Source organism: Aulonocara stuartgranti (genome assembly GCF_965226115.1).
Source record: "Aulonocara stuartgranti genome assembly, chromosome: 13".
NCBI classification, from domain to species: Eukaryota; Metazoa; Chordata; class Actinopteri; order Cichliformes; family Cichlidae; genus Aulonocara; species Aulonocara stuartgranti.
Window position 1 is genome coordinate 12615130 of NC_138949.1, and position 25330 is coordinate 12640459.

Below are 25330 nucleotides of genomic sequence, written 5' to 3' on the forward strand. Positions count from 1 at the left end.
TGCATTATTTTGGTTGTCAATTTGAATTATGCATTTGTTTTATGGTTCAGTCTGTGTCTAAAGGATGTTTCTATAAATGCTTCCAGTTTGAGCAGGAAGCACCACAGAATGAATATCAATGTAAGTACTATTGTTAATCTACGTCAAATCCCTTTAATAGGAGATCATGGTAAGTCAAAACATGAAAGAAAGAAAAACCCTTTAAACTTAAGGATATTAACATTCTTATTTCTTAAAATGCTCCTTGACTTGGGCGAGTCTCTAGGCTTTGGGAAATCGCGCTATGTAATAACACCAAAGATGAAATAATTTCCCTCATTTTGACACTTTTAGTTTCTCTGGAAAGATCAGCCTTATTTCTGAAGCGGTTGAAAATCTGATTTGCCACATTTACCAGAATTCTGACTGTAGTAAAACTAGGAAGATTTATGAAAAAGAATGAACAACATATAGAAACATAACCGAGAATATTCATGAATAAAAAGACAGCATATGCTGTTCAGGCTGCAGGTACTTGGATAATGCCAGTTTTTGTAGTTTTGCCTCTGTACGCCACGACACTGGAATTTAAATCAAACAGTCAATATGAATTTAAAATTCACACTTTGAACTTTAATTCAAGGGGCTTTGCATAATTTTTTGCATTAACTATTGAGGAAATACTGTTTCCAATGGCTCAAAAGTAATTGGACAACTGGCTGACAAAATGTTTCATGGTTAGATGAAGTCAGTTTGCTTATTATTCCAGATAAAAGATCTGGAGATTATTCCAAATGCTGAACTTGAATATGGTAACTTTTCACTGGAACTCTAAATGTGATGTCCAAAGTGATGTCAGCGGGAGTGAGGGAGGCCATCATTAGGCTGAAAACCCAAAAAATAAACCTATCAGAGAGACAGTAAAAACTTTTTGAGTGGCCAGATCAATCAAAAAGAATGAAAACACTAGCTCAGCCATACCAAAAGATCTGCGAGACCACAGAAGACTAAGTAGATGAATTCTTCTCTTAGTTAAGAAAAACGCTTCACAGCATCTAGCAAAAACACTTTCAAGGAGGTTGGTGTATCATTACCACTGGTTACACTCATGAAGAGTTTGGCAGCAAATATCTAAAAGAGCCTGCACAGCTCTGATTGATTGGAAGAGAAAAGTCTGGAGAATGAAAGGATCTGCTCCAAATGCATAACCCTAACCCTGATCCAAAGCATAAAACATTATCCATTGAACATAAACGAGGCAATGTTATGTCACGGGCATGTGTGGTTGCCATTTGCCTAATGGGCCTAGTGTTGATGATGTGACGGCTGATAGAAACAGAGGGATGAATTCTGAAGCGTAGTGGGCTATACTCTCCGCTTAGGTTCAGCTAAATGCCGCAGGGCTGATCAGACAGCACTTCAGTGTGCAAAATGAACCAAAGCATACTGAAAAAGCCATGGAAGAGCTTTTCAAGGCAAATATTCTACAACTGCCAAGCCAGTCACCTGGTCTCAACTCAGTAGAGCAAGCTTTTCAGTTAGTGAAGCGCAAGGAAGGAAACACAGTATCTAGTTATGGTGATTGTCTTGAAGTATTTAAACCAGTCATTATATTTCAAATTATGTCAGTTTGTCCCATCAGTTTTGAACCTCTGAAAATGAGGCCATATGCATAAAAATGAAATATGTTAAAGGTTTTTTGTTAAACACCTTCAACAAAGTTGAAAGTTTTCAATCACACCTTTTAAAACCACTGGAGGCAAAATTAGAGAAATTGCCCAAAACTCATTGATCTACCGTATTTCCCGGACTACAAAGCGCACCTGAATATTAGCCGCACAAGCTAAAATCAGGGGAAAATCCTGTTTTGTACATACATTAGCCGCACCTGACTAAAAGCCGCAGGTGTTTCAATGTTGACTTATCATATGTAAGAGAATATGCACAAAGCGAATTGTCAGGAAAGAGATGGCTGTTTGGAGACACACCCCTTTTATTAATATTTTGAAAAACAAGTTAAGGGTACATATTACGAAACATGTGCTGTGCTTCATAAATGAGTAACAAATGTAGTACATAACAATAACCTACAGCACACCAGAAAAATAGATTCGGCTCAGGTGCAGTGACATGGCTTTAACAAGAAGAAAAGTCAGTCATTCACCACCATCTTCCTGCGCACTAAAACCACCAAAGTCCTCTTCTCCAGTGTCGGATACGAACAGGCTCAGGATGGCTTCGTCATCCACTCTCAGCTCCTTTCCTTCGTTGTCACTTTCAAAACCAAAGAAATCCTCGTTGTCAGTGTCAGAGTCGAACACCCTCAGAAGGGCCGTGGCGGTGTCCTCCTCTCCATCATGCAGCAGTCCAGCCCTTCGAAATCCGTTGGTGATCATGGATGTTTTCACACTTTTCCACGCTGTCAGATTCCACCGGTGGAGTTGAGCATAACTTGCTTTTTGCAAGTTTATCGCCGCTCGTCATCCACGCCTCCCGCTGAACGCGTAGCGCTACTTTGAAGTTTGTTTTTCACGCTACTTGTGTGGCACTATGTTGCCTGGCGGATGGACATGTGACCACCACTCTTGAACCCCGATACTGTGTGTCTGATCACATGCCCTTCTGCCAGGCAACGTAGTGCCGTACAACAGCGGAACAAACAAAACAAATCGTCTTACGATATGACAAAAATCATGGACAATCCATAGAAAAGCCGCACCTGACTAAAAGCTGCAGGGTTCAAAGCTTGTGCAAAAAGTAGCGGCTTTTAGCCCGACAATTACGGTACTTGTGATATATGTTATATGTGTGCAGCACAGGTGACTTGCCCTTTCAGCCAGGAGTTTAGAAAACTATTCAGGCCGTTTGATTGATATGATACTATGTGAAATAATCTCATGACCTCTAACCCAATCTTTGGGATTCTGCAAAGGACAGCAACAAAGTGCTTCACTGTAGTCCAGAGAGCCTTTCTGTGTTCAACTCCAGAACTGCCTTTTTATTCATCCATGTAGAATAATAGCTATTTTAGGAGTAACAGCAGTGGGCAAGAGGGAGAGAGAATACATCAGGGATACAACAGATATCCCCTATTGCTGCAAGGCCTTCAATGTAAGCCTGACCTCCTGTGATATTCTGTGTAACGATGATCCAAAGAAGCTTACATTTCTGACCAGAACATAGTCATCTCTTTTTCCCTGAATATGTAGGCTTTTATTTGTGCAACAGTCTCATAACCCATAGTGCCATTTAAAAAGAAACAATACAAGGTTGATATGACATGCATTTTATTTGATCTGTTACAGAGGTGATTTCAAAGTACACAGTGTAAACTAGGCTACTTATCTGGCAATGATTTCACAGTAGCACATAATTAGGATGATTTGCTTTTGCTTTTGCACAACAGCTCAATGCTGTCAACCAGTAGCAAGCAAAGGCTCTGTTGCAGTCAGAGCAGAAAAGCAGCAGAAGTTATTTGATATTAGACAATTATAATGTAGGTTGTTTTAAAAACAAACACATAAGCAGCACAAAGCACTGAGATTTCCTGTACATTGATTAGATAGCGCCTAGTATGAGTTTAAATGTAGTGAGATTTTAAGAAGTAAGTTCTTTGAAATAGTTTCTTGACAGACAAAGGGCAGGACAGTGTAGATATAGTTAGTATTTATTGATGGGTTCTGTATTTCACTCACTGGCTGCAAAGGATTTTCATTCAGGTATTAAAAACAATCCTTCTGCTTAAAATGATGTTAGTTGGTCCAGTTAATTTTGAGTCTCTAAAAATGGGGGGATTGTGTAAAAAAACTGTTGTATTTCCTAAAGATTTAATGCAAAAAAATTGTGTTAAACCCTTCATATTAAAGCTGAAATCTGAACTTTGATCACATTTTGCTTGCCTGATTTAAAACATATAATTTAATTTAAACTTTATAGATAACTGGAAAACTTCTGGTGTTATTAGAAGAGGTGACTTCATCTCACTTTGGATGGAGCAGGTTGCAATTCTAGAAATCTAAATTGTATAAATTTCCTGTGAGACCAACAAAGAACAAACCAAAAATCAGCAAAAAATAATGTAAATATAAAAATTCACAAAAAAATCATTAATATAACTCTCTCGACCACATCAAGGAGTAAATTAATTAAATGTAGACTGTTGAACATTAAGCTTTTCTCTTCTAAATCTCTGTTAGTAAATGATTTATTAATTAATTGATCAACATTATTGATTTATTTCCCCTACAGAAGCCCGGATGCAGCAGGATAAATATGTTAGTTTAAATTAATCAGCACGCTTAAGTCATACTAACTGTCAGAAGCACAGGAGGAGGAGCAATCTTTCACGCTAGCTTAGTTTAATCAAGCAGCTGATAAGCCAAAGTGCAAAGATCTAGAAAAGTTCTAATTCATTTGAAAGTGAAAAACACAAAAAAACTGTTTTCCTTTTTGTTTCTTGCTCTTTTTCAGAGTTTCTATTGATTTCATGAATGTATTTTCTTTACAAAGAAAATGATAACCATTACAGGAAAAAGATATTCCGAGTTGACCCACAGAGCTAACATGAAGAAAAGCAACTTTAATAAATGCTGATATATATTTAGGCTCTTTCTCTCATATTGATCTTTAAAGTTTAACTTCATGTGTTTACTAGCTCCAAACCATCAACAGTCTTGCAGGAATAGGGTCGATTAGACTCAGTTCCTACAAGACTATTGATGGGTCTAATGTACCCCATTCCAACAACACTGTTCAAAGAAGTTTAACCATTGTTTTTTTAATACGATCAGTTTATCTTTATTAACAGGCTACATATCACAGGCTTTTAAGGTGGTTGTAATTAAACCACATGAGTTGCTACTTGGCTCAGGCAGGATTTATACCTTTCATTTTATTTTGAAAAATTCTTGAATGCGTAGTTGTAAAACAGGTTGTTGATCCCCTGCAGAGGAATGGTTTGTTTGAACTTGCAGCCACTGTTGGTATAAAGAAAATGAGTTGCAGTTGTTTGAGTCGTATCTATCTGACAGATTCCATATTGTTTATGTAAATCATTTTGCTTTGTAGATGATCTCCAGCTTTATTTATCAATATAGCCAGATGAGATTTATTACTATGAGACTGATCTGTTGTACTTGATTATTATCAGGTCACTCTAAAAACACTCTGAAAAGTTGCTCCAGAACACTGCATTAGAGTACTAACAGGGGCGATAAAGAGACACCGTATTTCTCCCTCTTGCACTGAACATTTTTTCCATTTTTAGTTCCTTTTACTTTCACTTTCTTTTCTCCCTCTACTCCTTGCTTCCTCCCCTCACCGCTAACGGGTCACAGCAGAAGGCTAGCCCTCTTTGAGCCTGCTTCTGCCAGAGGTTTCTTCCTTACCACTATCACTATGAAGTGCTTGCTCACAGAGGACTGTCTGATTTTTAGGGTTTTCTCTAGAAGATCATCGGGTTCTGGGGCAATATATTAAGTTCAGTTCAATTGAAAGTTCACTGTGGTTGAGTACAGAGGCAAAATTACAAAAATTGTTTAACTTTTCAAATATTTATACACCTTGACTGTATTTTCATTGACCTGTAAGTCGTATAGGAGTTTGTGCAGAGAAAAAGCAACACAGAGCTTTGAACAGGGAGGACTAAAAGCTTGGATTCATGCACGAAGCCTGCACTAAAATAATGCTTGTCTGACAGGCGTGTGGTGTCCACAGCTGCCAGTTTAAAGCCATAAGCGATGGCTAAACAACCTCCATCACAATGCTACTGATGAAGGGTCTGTCTCATGACAGGTCCAACTAACTTGTGGAGGGGAAGTTCCACATTCGCATCAAGGCCTGAAACTATTACTGATATGGGTGGGGGCCTTCAGTAAAGCAAGAGCACTTTTCTATGACTTTGGTTAAGAGAAGAAAAAAAACTATATTAAGTTAAAGTGAAGGAAGGATGTTTGTGATTTTTAACATAAATCAGTACAGCACCTATTTGTGCAAGGACTACATTTTTGGCCTGTTTTTATCAGTTATTTTTTTTAGTAAAACTGTTTTTATTTTCTGTCACGTGTATGCAACTTGTCTTCACAGAGAGACTGCTCCATCTAAGTTTGGATGACAGGCGCAAGGAGTATCGTCGTCAAGATTTCATTTCTCTGGACAAGATACTAACCTGGAGAGAGAAAAACAGATGTAAGTGAGGGAGTGTGCCATTTGGGATGCTGAAGTGTTTGAAGTGTTTCTAAGTGTGTGGTCGTACACATTGTGGTAATTCTTACAGGTCAATCAGAAACCAGGAGTGCTGTTTGTCAGAAAAGCTGCGCCAGCATAAGTACAATTAATTTAAGCTAAAAATTTAAGCTGAACAGATGTATTTTCATAATTTCACTTATCTAAAATATATGTATTATCTATCTTTTTTATTTGTTGCCCATTTCAAAACCTAAATGAGAAACTGGTGTTGGATTATATAGCTGTAACAAAATTAACCCTAGACAATGGCTGTGGTACATGAACATTAATCAATTGAAAGAGACATTTGTAAACAACAGTATGTTACTTAGTCTTTTATCTCAAACTGTGGACTACTGCTCTTTATTGATAGCTGAAACTTTGGTGCTCTGTCACTTGCTGAACAGAGCAGAGGCAGAAAGACAACGTTGTGCAAGAACTTGTTGCAAAATAGTGATGTCACAGACCCCTTTCCTTTAAAAAAAAATTGTTGCTAAAAGGGTGTGAATGGTTTCTTAATCTGGCCAAAAAGGTAAAGTGAAATAGTGGGGTTACAGCTGTGAGTAAGAAGGATGCCAAAATGGAAATGCATTGTAGCACACCTTTATTGCTTCCATAGCAATTGAGAGAGTAAGGATCAGCCAGCGACTGCTAATCAAATGCAGTTTAGTGGGTGATCATCACATGTTTAGACAGCTCTATAAAAACAGAAGTTTTGGCTTAATTCCCTGTTCTTAGCTGACAGAAGTGGCAACCGGTGTGGTCTTCTGCTGCTGCTTAAAAATTTAAAGTGTTGCGTTGTCAAAGATACTTATCTGCATACCTTAATTACTACAATTGGTCATTTAAGGTCATTTACCTTCTGGACTGATTTTCTTTGTAAGATTCTGTTCAGAGTCTTTCCCATCCTGATGCTCAGTTTTAACTTTAGCAGGTTGTCTCAACCATCTCTACATGCAGAATTCTATCTAGTTTCTGAGTGGCTAATAAGATAGTTACATTAACAAACAGTTAAACAGGTATACCTAAAAAATTGTCCAGTGAAGTGTATTTTCCTATATTCAGTTACTTGGACAGGAATTGTATTGATTTAAAGTTGGAATTAGTGTATTTAATTAACATTACAATTCACAAAGCATATCAAAATATGATGTAAAATAGAGATGCAAGTGAAAGATTATGAGAAATATTTTTTTAATTGTGAAACAGCGTGATTACCCTGTAATAGTGTCAGAAATAATAAGCAGAACTCATTTAGATTCAGAAAGCTGAATTATATTTTCTTAACGTATGAAGCTACCTTTAAATGGCACATTTAAAAAAATAAGCCATTTGTTATGTAAAAAAAAAGTCATTTTAAAGTTGAAGATAAGAGTTAATGGAAGGCTTAATATGTTAATATTATAAATCGACCTGTCATTCAGTATGTGACTGTGTATGCTGTATGTGAAGCAAGAAGCAAAACTCATTGCTAATAAAAACCAACACAGGCTTTTAAATTGATTATGACAAAAAACTCTGCATCAAAGAAAGCTGTTGATTTTTACTATTAATAGACACTGTGGAATGGTTATAAGTGAACTTGTCTTGCTTGTCCACTGTACTTAACTGGTTCACAACAAAAATCAATACTACACACTGCATCACACAAGTATTTTTAGACAGCTTCTACAAATAGAATAAAAATGTGAGTATTGATGTATAGGACACTGGAATCATTGACAAAGTGATCCTTACAGTCTTTGTTTTCTTATTTCAGGTGATGACCAAGAAGATGGGAAGGAGGTGACAGGCGGAGGAGGGCTGAGTGATAAAGTATCTCTTTACAAAGGAGATATTACTGTCTTGGAGGTGGATGCCATAGTCAATGCTGGTAGGCACTCTGTTCTCTGACCTTTTAGAACAGGTGGATGGTGTTTGATGCCTGAAGGCTGTTAAGTTGTCCTTGGCTGCCCTCTGCTGTTAAGACTTGGGAAATACTGGTTGTTATGGCATTACACAGTGGTCAGCATGACTGAGACAAATGTTAAAGTACACATCTGCTCTCGCTGATCTGACTGTCCGAAAGTTAAAATACAGTGCTGTTGAGACTATAATTGCAGCTCATGGCCTTTCTCGTGAAAGTGACAGACAAGGGTTCACGACCAGCTGCTTTTGGTGAGGTTTATCTGGTTTGTCAGTGATGCGACACAGATCTGTCAGTGATTATTCAGTGCTGCTGTTGGGGGAAACAACATAAACATCTTTCAAAGTGAGTGAAAAACCAGGATGAAGAAAGGTTAGCAGAAGTGTGTGTTTTTTCTCATTATTGCATCACTGTTATATAATATTCTGCATTCTGTTCACAACCTACACACAGAGTTATAAGTGTGGAAGAATTGCTTTACCTGTTGCTACAGCTGATCCAGAGGAGAATGTTTCAGCTTAAAGTTGTGGTACCTCAATAACTGTGCAGGAGCAGAATATTAATATAGTATATATTGGATTTCTGTTGTTTCACAACTTTTCTTTTCTCACAAAGTGTTTGCAAATACATTCATATTCTCATTAGAGTCTACTAGGCAGTGTTCACCTTGTGTGAAATTAGTGCCCTATAATTTATGCAAGATTAATAGATGTGAAAAACAGACTGCTCCATCGGATGAGGCTAATGAACTTAATGTATTATGTAAAAAGCCATGCTGATGAGGTTGGCATGGTGTCAGCATTATGTAAAAAGAGTACAACTGACATGAACCTTAATCTCATGGCTGTTGTGTCTGTTCATCAGCATGTTGACCTACAATGTATCACATGCATTATTATAGAGGTCAAATAGATTCTTCCACTAGTTTTATTGTTGCATGTTATTTACTTTGGTGTTGTGACAGAATCAACTAATTTTGATACAATATATGAAAAATATTAATATTCAACACTATGTTTGATACTATTGTGAGGAAAATGACCACAACATTAAAGTTTGTTACTTTGAACTTTTACTAAAAGATAAAAACAATGATTATTCTTTTACATTAATGAAAGCTTATTGAGGTACTTATCTGTACAACTAGTATCTCTGTTCTGTATACATACTTTGATATAGATAATCAATTGTTGCACTCAAAAATGATTCCTTGTCCTCATGAACATGCCACAATAACGTTGCATAAAATGCCGCCAAAATATTAAAAAAATAAAGGTGCGTTTGTTTAAATTATTAATCATTAAGGAAAACGTGCCTGCTGTAAAGTGAAAGTATGTTTCATTTGAACAGATGCCATTAAATTTAACATGTAAAACAAAAAACATGTAAAATTGACATGTAAACAAATTATTTAAAATCTGCATTTTTGCATACATATTTTTTGAGTATAATGCTATAAACATACTGTATATCACATACTCGTATGAAAGTCAGGAAACTTCTCTTTGCAATTTTACCTAATTTTACTGTTTAAATTTGTTACATGTAAGTCTGTGGCCTCAAAATGAAGTATTTAGGTTATGGATAAAATGAGCAGTGCTTTGTGGCTGGATGCTTAGGGCACACGAGAAGAGAAAATAAGGTTCAGGATGCAACGTTGCAGGTTTTTGTTTTACACTGTTTAATGCTATTGCAGCAGAGGAAGGTTGTTTACTTCATCAGCTAATGCAGCCAGACATCCAGGCTGTGATTGAGCAACATGCTGGCTAGGAGGCAATTGATTCTGGTTAGCAGGCTGTCAGAGGTGCTCGAAAGGTCAAATGAATTGCTGAAGCCTTTTATAATTTTTTAGGTCTCAGCATTTGGCCCTCTGTACCTCCATTCATACTGTCAAGCCACTCGTCTTTGTACAGGTGGTAGCACTGATAAGAACACAGTGATGGACTTTACTGTCCAGTTTTGTTTATAGTGTGGGGCAGTTTTGCACAGTAGTTTGTTATGAATGGGAATTTTAATGTAAATGGAAAGTTCCAGTGCCAATGTTTTTGTCACTGGTAACAAAACATTTTACAGGATGACATTGTGCTATATAAATATTGCTGGCAAACGATTTAGTTGATTAGGCTGCACATGCTCTTGGTCGTGTGGATCTTGCCCAAATTTTTTGTGACTAACACAGTTCTGAGCAGGCATTGTGGATGTTGAGCAACATGCACTGATAAGATCTTTTGGATAGCTTGTTCAACTTCTTGCCTTTCATCTATTCAATGGTTCCAATCTCTGGCCTGCAGTACTTCCATTTTCTCATGCTGTTTTTCACTTGGGCTTGGCACCAGCAGACTGCTGTGTGTGAATTGTGGGAGTTTTTGAAAGTATTACTCACAAGCTTAATAAACAGTCCGAATGACTTTTTCTCACTACGGTCCAACGTGATTTATAAATTGAGATATTACGAGTGCAAATTGTAGGTATATGTGGAGGTTGGTGTGAAGGAATACATCTTTGTGACCCCATATTTATTTAGGCTACTAATTATGTCCTTTGGTTCATTTATTTGGCAGTTTAATATCCTGTTGTGCTGGGCTGTGATGTGATATGGAAGACACAGCTCATTATTTATTATGGCATACCTTAACTATTACTTTAAAACTGCATTAGCAATGTGTTCTCCAGGTTTGGCTCATTGGAATCACCAGTGGCAAAATTCTTGCGGTTCATTGCAGCGATCAGCTTGTTAAAGCTGACACATTTGTTTTAATTATGTTCCATTTTCATCCATTTCTTAGGGAAAAGACTTTACAACAAGATTTTGTCTCGACAGCAGCAGTATGCGGCTTATAAAATAAGAAATGTCCAGCTTGCCGTTACCTGTTATGGCTTCTGCCTATAGCTTTAAGAGGGTGTCAAGTTGCTTTATGTGCTCCATTAAAATTTAATTATTGGGCTCATTGAGTTTTTAATTCTTCTCTAATTCTGTTTAGCTGGAGGTTGCACAGGAGGCGCTTAAACTGTCACCCGTGTGCGAACCTGTGGGAGGTGGTGTCAGTTAAGTGCAGGGTTAGAGGGCAGAGCGGCTATAACATGACACGGTGAGTCAGGCTGCAGCATCTTGTCCCAGCAGATGTTGAGACTTAGCCCAGAGTATAGAATGACCCTGCTGTAAAAGTGATGTTAGACCACACTCATGCTTCTTGCAGTCCTCTCGGAAAACATAATGAAAATGATAGGAATGGGTACAGATGCAGACATACCAGTTAAAAATAAAAATCACACAGTTTTCTAAAATAAAGTGAAACAGATGAAAGTGTTTAGAGTCAGGCATCCTCTATTTAACTGAGGAAGACCTTTACTCTGTTTCTCCCTATATATTGAAATGATCACAAGTATCAAATGTTTTGATATAATTTGATCGTTCCCATAGATCTCAATCAAGGCTGAAGGTTTAGTCACTGTTCCTAATGAGCCATTTAGGCAGTCTCTGTGACGGGAAGCACCTTGTGCTTTCGAACATCGGTCGTTTTTTATTGCCTTTTAAATAAAAAGTTAGATCAATTGGGCATGCTCAGTAGTGCCACAAAGCATGATTGGATATAATTACGTCACTGTACCATGCAGTCCTCCTGTCTGGATGATATCATCGATGTTGCTTCACTTTCTGTTAGAGTTTTTCATGTTCTTATCCCAGGATGCTTTGTTAGTCCTCTAGTTTTATGCTGCCCTGATTCAAAGCACTTTGTGCCTGACTCTGGAAACCAACTGCATCACATAACTGGGCCTCCTCCGTGTATTTCATTGGGATTTTTTTGTTCATAATGTTTCTCTTTCTTCTTGTGTGAACATTTCTTTCATCTGCCCACAGCTGTCCAAAGAACATATTTCCTAAGAAGTGTTGTGGCTTGACAACATGCATTTTAGCAAACCCTAGTCTGGTTTTATCTCTCTCTCTCTCGCTATATATATATATATATATATGTATATATATATATATATATATATATATATATATATATATATATATATATATATATATATATATAATACAATTTATTTGTATTTTTTTGCAAAGCAAAATGTGGTGTGACTGGAAGCCATACAATTTTTTTGTTGTCATCTTGTTTATGTGTGTTTTCAAGATTTATAACTAACAACTAGCAAAGCTCTTTAGACTTATTTTTGAATATGCTTGTATTTTCTTTCTTCCCAATCTCCTCAGACAACTCTTTAATCTTCTTTCTCTTGTTCATGTTGTTGTTGGTGCATGCAGTGAAACTAAGAGCACAGTGATTACTTTTCTCCTTTCAAAGAGGCTGAATGACTAATTATAAGATTGAAGACTCCTGTCAAAATAATTGAAGACAATAGCCCGCTATGTCACTACAATGCAATTGCTTATCACTACGTCTAATGGTGATAAATAAGGTTTTTCCAATAATAGCATTCAGGCTATGTTTGAAGATCTTTTAAGACTAAAAATGAATTAAGTTCTTTCACTTGTTTTATTCTATGACAAACTGAAGGTTTGGAGGTAAACATGACAAAAGGGCGAGGGTGAGGATGGGGAGTTATGTCAGACGTGAACGGCACATTTGCTCGTGTATGACTGAGAGACACACATCCTACAATCTGGATTTGCTCAGATTTGGGCCCTGTACATTTCTAATCCTGTGTATTCCATTAGTATAAAGATTTGCTACCCAAATTTTTGTACTTAGTGCATTTTTCTTTTTTTTTTGTATAATAACTGCAGAATGATCTTTTGTTTTTTTTTAAAACATACCCAGCAATTTCTCTGATTGCTAATTCACTGACTACAGTAGACTGTGTAGACCATGGTTAAATTGATAGCAGGATGATCAATGGAAAGAGACAACTATCACAGTTAATCAAGCCTTGCTTCATAGAAAATTACAGGGTTCACTAAAAGTGGGTGTTAAATTTTATGTATATAATTTATTTTGGTTTTAAATGGCAAACACAAGAAAATATCGGCCTTCTTTTTTTTCCGCTCTTGTCTTTCTGGATGGAGTTCACACGAGTGTCACCGCCCTCTCAGTTCAGAATGAGATAGCGAAGATAGCAGTGCAAAGTAAAAAGGACCATTCTTATCATGATGACTGTGGTAATTATGCATATGGGGTTGACTCCTAATCCATTACCTGCTGTAAACCTTCCCATCTTTCTGTATTGGATCATTTTTTTACAGGAGCCAATTTAATGTGCATAGAAAATCGAGTTATGAATGCCATAAAAAACCTGAATGGTTTGAAATGAGTTCAAGAAATTCAATTGGCATTCAGTTGTATGGGGCCACTTGTACTGCAGTCATCACAGGTTTGATGAGAGCAGTGACCCTCGGAGGGCAGAATAGCATGATCCAGTAGAGATTGACTTTTATATATCTTTTTGATATGCCACCGCTTCAAACAGTGTTCGCCTATGGGATTTGCTTAGCACAAAGGCAGCGTTGTTTACTTTCACGGTCATTCATTCATAATCTGTGGTACAGAATCCTGCATGTCCTGGTGTGGTCAATAGTGAATAGAATACAATGTTGTTCTGTGGTGAGAGCAAAGTAATGTCTAGAGGTACAACACTTTCTTGTATAATGTTTTTTGAGCATATTGTGTGTGTGTGTGTGTGTTTTTCTTTTTTATCCTATATTTGAATTAAAATTTGGATAATCAGCAAATAAATGCATGAAAATGACAAATAGTAACATTTGCAAAATTTGAATCATCTGACATTATTGTCATGATAGGAAATTCAGCTGCCGCAGGCGAGGATATGTACGTTTGTATTTTAAAGAGTAAAGACAGTCGTGGTTCAGGCTTGTCTTTCCCCCATTTATTGAAAACCTCAGTAGCTGCAGCAGCACTGCAACAATGCGCAATAATGGTGTGTAATGTCCAGAGAATATTATGTCCTTCTCTGGGGCAGAAGCTTTAATGGAGACCACAGCCTTATTTATTGGGGAATGACTCTGAATGCTCTGATAATATTTTAGCCAACAAAGAAAGCGACTTTCCAGAATAAAATGGTGGCCTCTTTATTCTCTTGCTGAATTCTCAGTCTGTAGATAGACGATAAAATGACAGACATTTCACTGTTGCTCTTCCCAGCTAGGGTGCCTTTAAAGATCTGGTTGTAATATATGTCTACATATTCTTCTTTTCCGCTTCATGAACTCCTTCTTTTACTGCAACTAATATATTGCGGAGACTCAACATCACTTTTATCAAAGGGAGGATTTTTTCCCCTCTTATATCGAATAGTTTGTCCCAGCTTATAAACCAGTATGGATACCTGACTGTGGCATAACATGCCAAACACTGGTGTGAAATGTACTATTCACCTTTTACTTTAGCATTTTCCTGTGACTGATAAAGCCTGAGGTATCTGGTTTTGTTTCCTGCTGTTGATAGATCTTGTCAGCGTAGACTCTTCATTAGATTTGGTGTCAGGCCATGGATGTGCTGCACAGCACACTCAGCCCCTGGAGAGTCTTGCTCAATAGGCCTATCTGTCTCTCTGCAGATTCACACCCTGTGCCATAACCTCCCTGAGTGATGCAGCCATGCTCACAGCAATATGACTGCAATTGGAGGTCTCTCATTCTCTGTTTGTTGACGCACGCACATGCTTGTGCACACTCACAACCAAACACACATTTGCAGCCTGTCTTTAAGGCACTTCAGAGGCTTTTTGGCCTACATCTGTTTCCTAGGCACAAATCATAATGATAACTACTACTTGCCTGATTGAACCTCAACTTTATCTTGATGTAAATGTAATGATTTATGTTTAAGGACTAGATTTTAGACCCCAGAATGGAAGACATTCTCCACCATATGATTCTATAATGGTGCAAGTGCACACACACACATGCACAGTACATAGGAAACCATGGCAGAAGGGTGGTAACTTCTTGAACAAACTTGTGATTGTTGTGCTATCACACCAAGAATGAAAATCAATGCCTCTGGCTGAGAGAACTTGCTGCTCTGATGAACAGTGAAATGACTCTGGTGAGTGGGTTGCATCGGGCCCTGCACTAAAAGGTCCAGGTAATCGTATCACCTCTGAGTGAGGTACGGCACAAGGACAGGGTTTTCCCTCACGTCATAAATGTAAACGTAATGTCGTAAATGTGAACTGAGGCGACAAACCAGCTGACGAGCTTCCCCTTCTCCCGATTTCAGCTCGATTTCTCCCCTGCTAGCATCCAGCGATGATCCGTGCATCCCTTCTGTAGCAGTGTTTGCTCATCATCGCTGTTCACCTGATCTCTGTGTGCCAACCTGGCCAAATAGAAATCATTTTTCATGAGGTGTTGCTAATGGAAAGTAATCATGGGAATCTGTGCTGTCAGTGTGTGTCCATCTCCCACTTAGAGAAATGTCTGCAATTGCTTGGACCGCTAATGGTCTATGACCGTATTGAGCATTTGGGAGAATGAGCCTACCCTTTGTTCCCAGTCATACATTTTGTGACCCACCCACACTTGAAAACATAAAAGCCGCACATATCCGCACAAAGCGAAGACCGTGAAAGTGTGGATGGGATTTTTTGGAGACAGTTGCCAGTGCTCATGAGGAGACCTGTCATTCAGGTCAGGCCTACACTCATCTCCCCAGTGGAGAGGAAACTTCACTGAAAGTCATTGTAGGTCAGAAATGTTGCTTGCTTGTTGTTTGCTTTCTCGCCTTTCTTCCTAATCTGTCGTCTCTGTTCCTGGCTCTCATGAAACAAACCTCTCACAGTACCTTATGCCTTTTGCTGCACACATGCCAGATTTTGCCCACCAGGCCTAGGATTAATCGACAGGGGCTGATAGGACCATGAAAATTGAAGATCTTTGAAAAATAGTAATAACAGTAGAGGTCACTTACTGAGTACAGCAAGGCACTTATCTAGTAAAAAAAATAATTAATTGCCATTTTTATTTTTTGTTAAAAATAAAAAAGTACTTTAAGTGTTTTCATAAAAAACCAAATGCTGTGCTTTTTAAGTGGCTAGGTAGAACACGATGGTTACAAATGACTCATATCCTATCCTCAAGCATACACTGTGAGAAAGACTGCCTGCTGTGTGTGTTTATGTGGGGTAAGGATATGAGCCTCTCAAGTGGATGAACTGACTCATTTTTAGCAGCACAAAGTTCAGTGTAACCGGTAACATTGAAACAGACCACCAGAAGAATGGATAGAGTACTCATGGAGCTTATCTGTCTATCGACCTGTAGGGGGCACTGTGGATCCATTCAAGTATCACTCACATCTTTTGATAGCAGAGTTAGTTTGAGAAGTGGGATGACTGAGCTGGTTCTGCATTTCACATAGATAAACCCCCCTTTTTTGCCTTGCTTTCACAGATGTTTCTTTAGAAATGTCTGCGGTGACAACTGGAAATTCCATCCTACACATTTTCGGCATCTGCAGCAGGAGAGAAATATGCCCATAATCGTGCTGTTTTTGGAAACAGAAGCACTATTTTAGAACAAAATAAAACCCTTTACAAAACAGATGTGGATTTTGGTGCTCGGTACAAGGTTTCAGCTGTTGGACTACGTTAACACCGAAGAAGCGAGAGTGTGTCTGTGCACGTCCGTGTGGAAGCGGTGGAGATGTGAAAAAAGCAGCATGTGTGTAGCTGAATGCACGGGAGAGAGAGTGAGTTCTTGTATCTATAAGAGAATGTGGAGAGATGCTGGGTGAGACTAGCTCTTTACTGGTAGAGTGGAGCAAGGGTGAAAGGAGAGGGTTGGAGAAATCATCCTCTGATTGCTGGCTGTTTCCCTGCACAATCCCAAGGCAGTGTGCTCTGCTTTGTCATTAGCAGGCGATTCACTGGTATTCTCGCTACCTGTCTTTGAACATCAAATCATTCTCTCTTTGTTTTTATATTTTTTGTAGTTTCCTCATTTTCTTTGTTTCATTTTGTCTCAGTTAATATGTACGCCTGAAAATGCTGGAAACCTTTGCAGAAACAAACAAATGCACAGCATGTACACAGCCAGCCCAGAAAAGTGTGCACCTTAGCAGAAATACTGATGAGCTACTTGGTTACAGGCCGGCAGTGGCACGGTTTTTCTATAATGGCTTTCTATGTATAATGGCTAGGTAATGGTAATGGTCCAGGTAATGAGCAACATAATGTTACAAGTAAGTAAAGGAATATAAAGTTCCTCCAGACACTCCGTTTTATAATTTTATGCTTGGGCTTCACAGTCTCAGTTTCTTCAGAGGGGAAGCAATAAGAAAGAATCATGCTATACAGCATAATAAAATACCACAAATAAAACAATCACATGCATCGTTACTGAGTGACTAAATCACTCTTTAGACTCCAGGAAATCACAACTTCATGTATTCGTGAAATTATATCCTCTTCACCATTTTTCTGTTTACTAAACAGAAAAAAAGGCTGGTATAGAGGACCTCTAAGCAAGTCAAATGAAAGACTGATGCTTTCCGAGCAGCTTTAAATGAGAATGCAATTCATAACCGAGGGCAGTTCATTCAATATTTGTGAGTGTTTGTGAGTTTGCATGTTTTCTCTGAGGAATCGGGGAGGGGGGCCGCATTCATAAAAGTAGCTCTCAGCTGGCCATTTTGAATGCGTTTCAAAATAACTGTTGTTTTACTCTGCCTTTAAAAAGTTTTACTTGAGAGATATCTCTCAGAGGAATATGATGCTGTTACATTTCCAGAAGCGCATTAGTAAGTTCTTCTTGCCGCTAACTAAACTGTTACAGATGGGAGTAAACACTTCCAGTTCACGGAAAAGTATATTTAAAAAAAAAAGAAGCATAATTTCTTGCACTGTAGCAATGTATGTAATAACAGTGATAATTCTCAGAATAAGCCTCTGGGTTTCTAAGTAGAATAATTCTGATGTTCACATTACTTTCTTTCGTGTTACAGGTAGTTTTTGCTCAGCTGTAACCTGCAGTTTGTTTTGTCTCATTTCCTATACGAGCAGCAGCAGCAATGGTAGTAGTAGTAATAGTAAACATTATTGGTTTAGCAGATTGCATTGCGACATAAGATGTCAGCCAGCCATCATCAGTCTGTTTAAATGAGAGGCCCTATTATGTTGGAGATTTTTATAGCGTGTTCTTTTTCTTTTTTTTCCCTCTTCACCAAATTATGTTTTATAGCAGCACTAATACCACTGAACCAGAAAATACTCACATTATCGTAAAAAATCACCCAAGTTATGAGAGAGACTCTTTCGATCTCCCATAATGAACCTGGTTCATAAAAACAACAGCTGAGATTGAAACAAATAAAGCATGCGCTCAGAACAACATAACTTTTATGCGCTTTGAAGCTGAAGAAGAAGAAGAATCATAAGAATAATGATAATAAGAGGAGGAAGAAGAAGAAGAACACATTAACGTGACAGCATTATGTTGTGGTTTTGGAAAGCACTTCTGATTAAATTTGTCATTGTAACGAACTGACCTGTGATGATGTTTTAATTGAGTTCGCTTCATCTTTTTGCCATTTATAATGAAACGCACTCTTTGGAAGTGCAGCGATCGGCAGACGATCAGCAGATGCTCTCAGGGGCTACACGGCTGTACGGATGTTGCCCTTGCGTATGATAATGAAGCACTGACTGGACATCCTGATGAAATGGATTTCCTCTCTGTTGACACGAGTGATTGTATGGTTACTGTAGGGCTTAGAGAATGTGGACTCATTATATACAAAGACTATATACAAAGTTCAGTGGACTGGTACTAGACGCGAGGCGATGTTCTGTTGGTTATGATGAACGGTAAGCTTTATGTGAAATGTCCCGGAGATATGATTTTATTAGGCGTGATTGAGTTATTATTTTGAAAGGCCTTACAGCTTACAAGTCAGTGTTTGATGTAAGTAGGCTGCAAACAATAAGAACTAATGAACTGCATCAGTTTTCCCAAACTGGAACCCATTTGGGCTCACTTATGACAGAATGATCACAACCCTATTCATTCCATGCTGTTTTAGGAGGTACTCCATACTGCAAGGATTTATTTCTTCAGTTGGCCATTTAAGACAGCAGTTATTGTAACAAGCCCATGGATATTGAAATTTTTCAGTCAGATGCCTGACATGTCATGCCGTCTTACAAACTCCCCGGAGGAACAAAGTGATTTTAGATTGACCGGGTAGGCCATGAGATTGGATATTATACTCATAAAAGTGTGATGCATGAGAAAGAATTTTTGAAAAGAGGAGAAAAAGAGAGACTGGAACGAGAATACTTGTTCCTTAAGTGCCAGTAAGTGGAAAGGGGGTTAATGGAGCTGGGTTCACAGGGTTGCATATATAAAGTAGTTATAGGCAAGCTGATGATTTGTTGTGATGTACCTGGGGGAGCGGCGAGACCTGACTTGGAGGTAGTGTGACCTCAGACAAACTGCATTTGTTTAACCTCACTCAGCTGTGCAGCTATAATGGGATGATAGCTTCTGTCATTAGAATGATGAAATGGACAAATAAGTGGCTTTAGTGAAACCCACTCAAGTAAGGGGCTTCAATTTGGTTGGCCTTTGAAGCTATAGAAATAATTTTATCTCTTTTAATAGAAACTTAGTTCTCCCCCCACCCCCCCCAACCATGCACAAACAAAGCAGATTAAGGTTTCCAAAAGGCAAAGGCTATGCTGTGTGCAGCTGAATTCACAATACTGCAGATGGCACTGGGTTTTGTTTTCCACTGCATAACCCGCCAGGTCAAAAAACAGCATCTTATATAAGTTACAGACGAGTAGATGCATGTATGGAAATAAGAGACGGCATAAAACATAAAAAGATATTTTACCTTGTCTGCATAGCAGCAAGATCTCAGCTCAGTTACAGCATTATTGTGTTGTGCTACAGCTAATTATATCTCAAGTTGGTGAAACTCGGACTGTTATAAATGGTCAGCTTATAAGCAGTTTGCACATAATTCTGTGTTTGATATGACCAATAAGGAAGTGATCCTTCTTTATCTTTTCTTGCCTCCTTTTCTGCCACGAGCAGGTGTTGATTAATCTGCAAGCAGGAAATTTGATGAGGATGAATGTGGGAGATATAAAAAAATCTAGTGTTTGTCATAGTCATGAGTTTTTTTGGTTTTTTTGGTGTGTTTTTTTTTTTTCATAGCTTTTCTCACTAAGACAAATGTTAAGCCGCTGTGTACTCGTAGGTATAATGAAAAGCTGAAGGCAGAGAACTGGAAATAATACATATAAGAAGAAATGAGAGGAGACCGAGAGGAGACTTTTGTCTACTCTCAGCAGATTTAATTTTTCATGCATTCTGGATAATCAGGTACCACATGGCCCTCCTCCTGCCACTGCATTCCCCAAGGGGCTGCACCATGTAACAGATGAAACATGCCATGTCAATAGGGGAAACAAGTTGGATTCAAATTGTCTGACCAAAGGGCTGGAAGAAGTTTGGCTAATAGACTTGATTACTGTTTCAATTGCGCAACATCTCTTTAGAATAGAAATCCAGATGGCCTGTATGCAGCAAAACCACAGAAATCAAGCTTTTACATAAACACTGTACTTTTTGAGACGTGACTCTGATCACTCCACGTGTGGAAAATATTTCTAGCCTTACAATTTGGTATGTGGCTGCCAACAAAGATATATAAATAAGTGTCAGTGAGGGATCGCATTCAGTTACGTCTCAACAAACGCTACTGTCAAGCCTAAAAAGAAAATAACAAAACAGTGTTTCTATTTAAGCATTTAAGATCACGGTAAAGATTACTGCTTCCTCAGTAAAACATTTTTGCTGGAGCTCTGCTGTAATGAGCTTGCTTGTTTGCATCTGTTGTTTGTGACTTTGTTCCTGTCGGTTACAGAGAAATGCAGCTCTAAAGAGTTGCAGGGTTGGGAAGGTGATGCATACACTGGTGTATGAAAAAACTAAAAAATTGTTAGTTTGAATACAGTTGACATACATTTATACAAGAGTCAGCGCAGTTTTGCATGACAGGCTTCAGTGTTAGTATAATTATGATACATTTAGACAAGGACAAACATCACTACTTAGCTCTTTACACATTTATGGATAAAGCTGGGGCATTTAATTTGTAATTAAACAGCCGCTGCATAATGCATTTCTACTTTTACTGTTGTATGCCAGTTTATGTTTAGGAGAGTACTGAATGTGATAATGCTACATAATGCTGTTTTCTCACTTTCTCTCATCTCACTGGCCCTCTCTGAATAAGTGAGAAATTGCACATTTGGGGATAACAACTGAAACAATGCAAACATGGGGAAGAACATTTACCTTTCTTGTGCTTTTGGGAGCTAAATCTTTAGAGTTCGCCATCTGATGCAAGGTGGTGTAAATGGTTGCATAGCAGGTAAACATATTTAGGAAGATATTAAAGATGACTACCCTTTGAGCTCGAATGTGAAATCTGAAATCTTTCTTGTCTTTTTTTATTTTTCTTGATGTGTTTCCTACTTACTAAAAGAGAAAGTGTGTGTGTGTGTGTGTCGGTGGTAAAATGAAAGTGTCATGAATCCTTATAGCATCATTATATTTCGAGAGCTCATTTTGCTTCTCGCTGTACGCGTAGCGTCCACTCGTGTAGCACAATGTTAAAACAATAGGTGTCCGGTTGTTTGCAGATTTAAATTTGCAGATATCCAAAAGGATATCACTGCAGTGCTACTAATTTACTATTGTTTTCCATTATTTGATTGTATGTAAATGAATGTGAACACAATACAACAAACATTTCTCAGTATATCTGAATCCGATAAAACAGCACAATGGAAAAATCCTCCATTTGAATCAGCACCTCTCTGATCTCTGAAACTCACACCGTCAAATAAACCGACAATTAAAAGTCTCAGCGAGATGTTTTTCCACTGTTCTTGTATTCCACTGCAGTAGATTAGATCTGCCTATTAAAGTACTGAAATAACTCAGTGCATATACTGTACCTCAGTAATTCTAAACCTTATCTAAAACATAAATCAACCTGTATTCGGTTTCACTGTAAAACTGTATAATATTGTGAATGTGGTAATGTAAGATAAGTGCTTTGGAAAATGTGTTTCACATTACACATTAGTATGTCAACGCAATAAAGCACTGAAACGAGGTGTGCGTTAGATTTTCATTTAGAAGACACCCCAGATAACTGCTGTCCAATTAATGCTGCCTCTGTTGTTGAAATCAATGAAGAGGCATGCCAGTGCAGCATGTGTGAGGAAAGGGAAGCTCAGCTACGGAAAATGTTGCTTTCAAGAAGCTGAGGTCACAATGTCTCTGATTAAAAAAAAAAGTAATCCCAGCTTTGTAACAAGTGGAACTAAGTATTAAGATTTGTGCTCCTGCACATGTCATGAAAAACAAGCGTGCGTTCCACTGTAAGCAGAAATAAATGGTATACTTAAAAAATACAGCTTATAGACAGCTTAAAGCTGTGAGAAATCAGGGGTGGGGGGATTTGTAAATTGACTTCCATTCTCCTCCCTTCTTCCTATTATGTTAAAAAAATCCACTCTAAGACCTTTGGACTACTACTAGTATTACTATCACTTCCGCTTTACTCTTTTTTTGGCCAGTAATAAAAAAAAAACCAATATTTAGCTTCAAGGTAAAGAGATTTGTAAATAATAACCATTTATTAATTTAACCTGAAAGTTATTTCAATGAGAAAACATGGTAACAGACAGACTTTCTGACTCTTCTGTGAGATGCCTTTGTGGCATTTTACAGTGTGAAAAACCAGAGATAGAGGATGGATTTTGTGTCATTGACCATAATTGTATGTATGGTGGCTTTTTAGCCTTTATTAGGACAGTGGAGAGAAAACAGGAAAGCTAGGGAGAAGGGAAGGCATGCGGTAAATTGCCTTTGGGCAGATTTGAAACCGGGTCTCTTCATTTGCCTTTCAGCAAATGGGTCACCTGTTCAACCAGTTCAGCTAAACCAGTCGATTAAATGTAACTCAAAGGCATTTTGCTATTCTTGGAAAAATAATTTGCTGTAAGAAGCTAGGTTTGACTGATTGCTAATCTATCGTCCAACTAAGGTTTGGCCTGGAATCACCTAAATCCTGTCTGCGATTAAGCTGATCTCAAATCGCCAAAACACAATTGTTGCAATTAAGAGGTTGGTTGAGTGTGTCAGCTGGCGGAAGAGTGATGTTAGTCACAGGGAGGCAGAGCTACGGGGTAATTATCCAGGGCAGGAAGGCACCACCATAATGCTTGCTGTTAGCAGTAATAAGCATATTTCAATTGATTTTTATTTTAAATTCTAACATTCTTGGAACAGACTTTTTATTTTCTAGAAAAAAGCCAGCTGTCAACAAACAAGTAAAGCATGTCCAACTGAGAAAGGGCAAATTATGTTTACCCATCCTTCGACAAGTTGGCACCCCAAAATGAAGATCATTTGTGTTGTTTTTTTTAGACACATGCAAATTGGCTTCAACTGTTCAGTCATTTGTTTAGCGGAGCTCTTTTCAAGCTGTGCAAACACACCCAGCACCACTTTGTTGTAGCGACGATGAGGGAGATATTGTATTTGTCCCAATCTATGTGTGTACTTTTCAGGTTTGAACGCGTTAAGAAGCCAAGTAAAGCAAAATGGCGCGGGGAGTGCACTGCTTCCCTCTGAGAGCTTCATTATGGTAAACTAGATTTAGGCTTTCGCTCTAAACACCAGCTGGTGTCTCAATCACAACCGTCTGCTGCGGTATGTCAACATATTTAAATGTTAACGCTTTTTTTCCTCTTACGAGTGTTTCTTTCCATTTCTGTTGCAAAAAAAGAAAGAAATGCCTGGTTTATTGTTTTAAATGTAATCATCCTAAAAAATGGACATTGAATTTTTGGAGATGACAGTTTTGCGTACTTGCTTGATTTTAGGTTGTTGCGTTTGCCTAGAATCATTTGGGGGAAGTTTCAAAAGCCTACAGAATGTGGACACTTTGGTTATTTCTCTCCACCTTTGACTCGTGAATTAAAATTTAATTTCCTTGTATCTGCAGATAGCACGTTTGACAATATCGATAATAATATCTCCCCAATCTGCTCAATTACTCTGCACTGTGGAGGTAATTATATTGCGTGCCATCAAAAACAAGCTGTAGCACAGTCCAATATCAGTTCATATCCCTCATTCATCTATGTTTTGGTGGGTTTTTTTGTCAGTAAAGGACAGACAGACCTCTGTTTGTGCCATTCCCGCTGCAACACACTCTAGTATTAGCCTGTTCCTTTTCATTTGACCCAGAGCTGTGGAGCTGCAGGCAATCATAGTATGATTTATGGTGAAAGATGTTGGTTATTCTGCTGAGTACAATAGGCTGTTGCTGGATTCAAAACCTTCAAAACCCAACATATCACATCCTGTTTTTTTTAAAGACTCTTATCAAGCTGTGTACAATCTTGCACAATGTTGTAGTTGCTTACATCTGTGATAGTCTTAAGGTATATTATAATTAACAATCAGAGTTTCTTGTCGAGATTCTCTTTATCCGCTCTTTGTTTCCTAAAGGAAGCAGTATGGTTTCAGAGGTAAAGCAGGGTTTTATATATAGCCAGCATTGAAGTAATTGTTTCACTTGCTCTCTTTTGCTCCTCTGCTCTGTGAAGGATGAACTTAAGAGCCTTGTCCCCTGTGAGACACGCTGTTCCCTCATAGTAGGGTGTTAAGAATGAGGAGGGTACATCTGTACTCTTTGTTTTTTAGGCTTGCTGTTGGGTTCCTTCACCCAGAGAGTTGATGGAGAGGTCTTGAAAACCTGTGCGCTTGCAGATTAATCATCATAAAACACAGCGGGGTTGCGCTTTATACTGCCAAATGGTGCATGGTGGAACACACCATTCTTGCCAGCACTCTCTGGCTGCATGTGTTCATTCACTTTCTTTCCTCTCTCTTGCTAAAGCAATCAAAAATGCAGCTTTATGAGCAAAAAGTTACGTTGATAATGAAAACAAAGGGACACATTGACGTCCTACGCCAACGACCACAAAGGCCCAGGAAGTTCGGGTTCACACATGCCCGTACAGGCTTCCAAGGGGAGGCAAACATTAGGTCAAGCCTGGCCTTCATTAAGGAAATGCACTCAATTGCAATTAGTGGTAGACATATTCTTCCGCTCACTCACCGTTTGATTGCATTGTTATTGCACAAAGGCAAGATGGATAGCTGTATATTTGACGCTCTGTACTTTTTCAATTAGCTAACTTCTC

At 38.3% G+C, this 25330-nt stretch overlaps 1 protein-coding gene across 1 annotated transcript in view; it reads left to right on the forward strand.

The window, feature by feature from the left end:
* macrod2 (mono-ADP ribosylhydrolase 2) overlaps positions 1-25330 on the forward strand; it is a 413432-nt gene that overhangs the window by 1164 nt on the left and 386938 nt on the right. Inside the window, exons 2-3 of the mRNA XM_082556428.1 lie at positions 6064-6165; positions 7964-8077. Of these exons, the coding sequence (XP_082412554.1) occupies positions 6064-6165; positions 7964-8077 (216 nt within the window). The remainder of the gene's footprint in view (positions 1-6063; positions 6166-7963; positions 8078-25330) is intronic.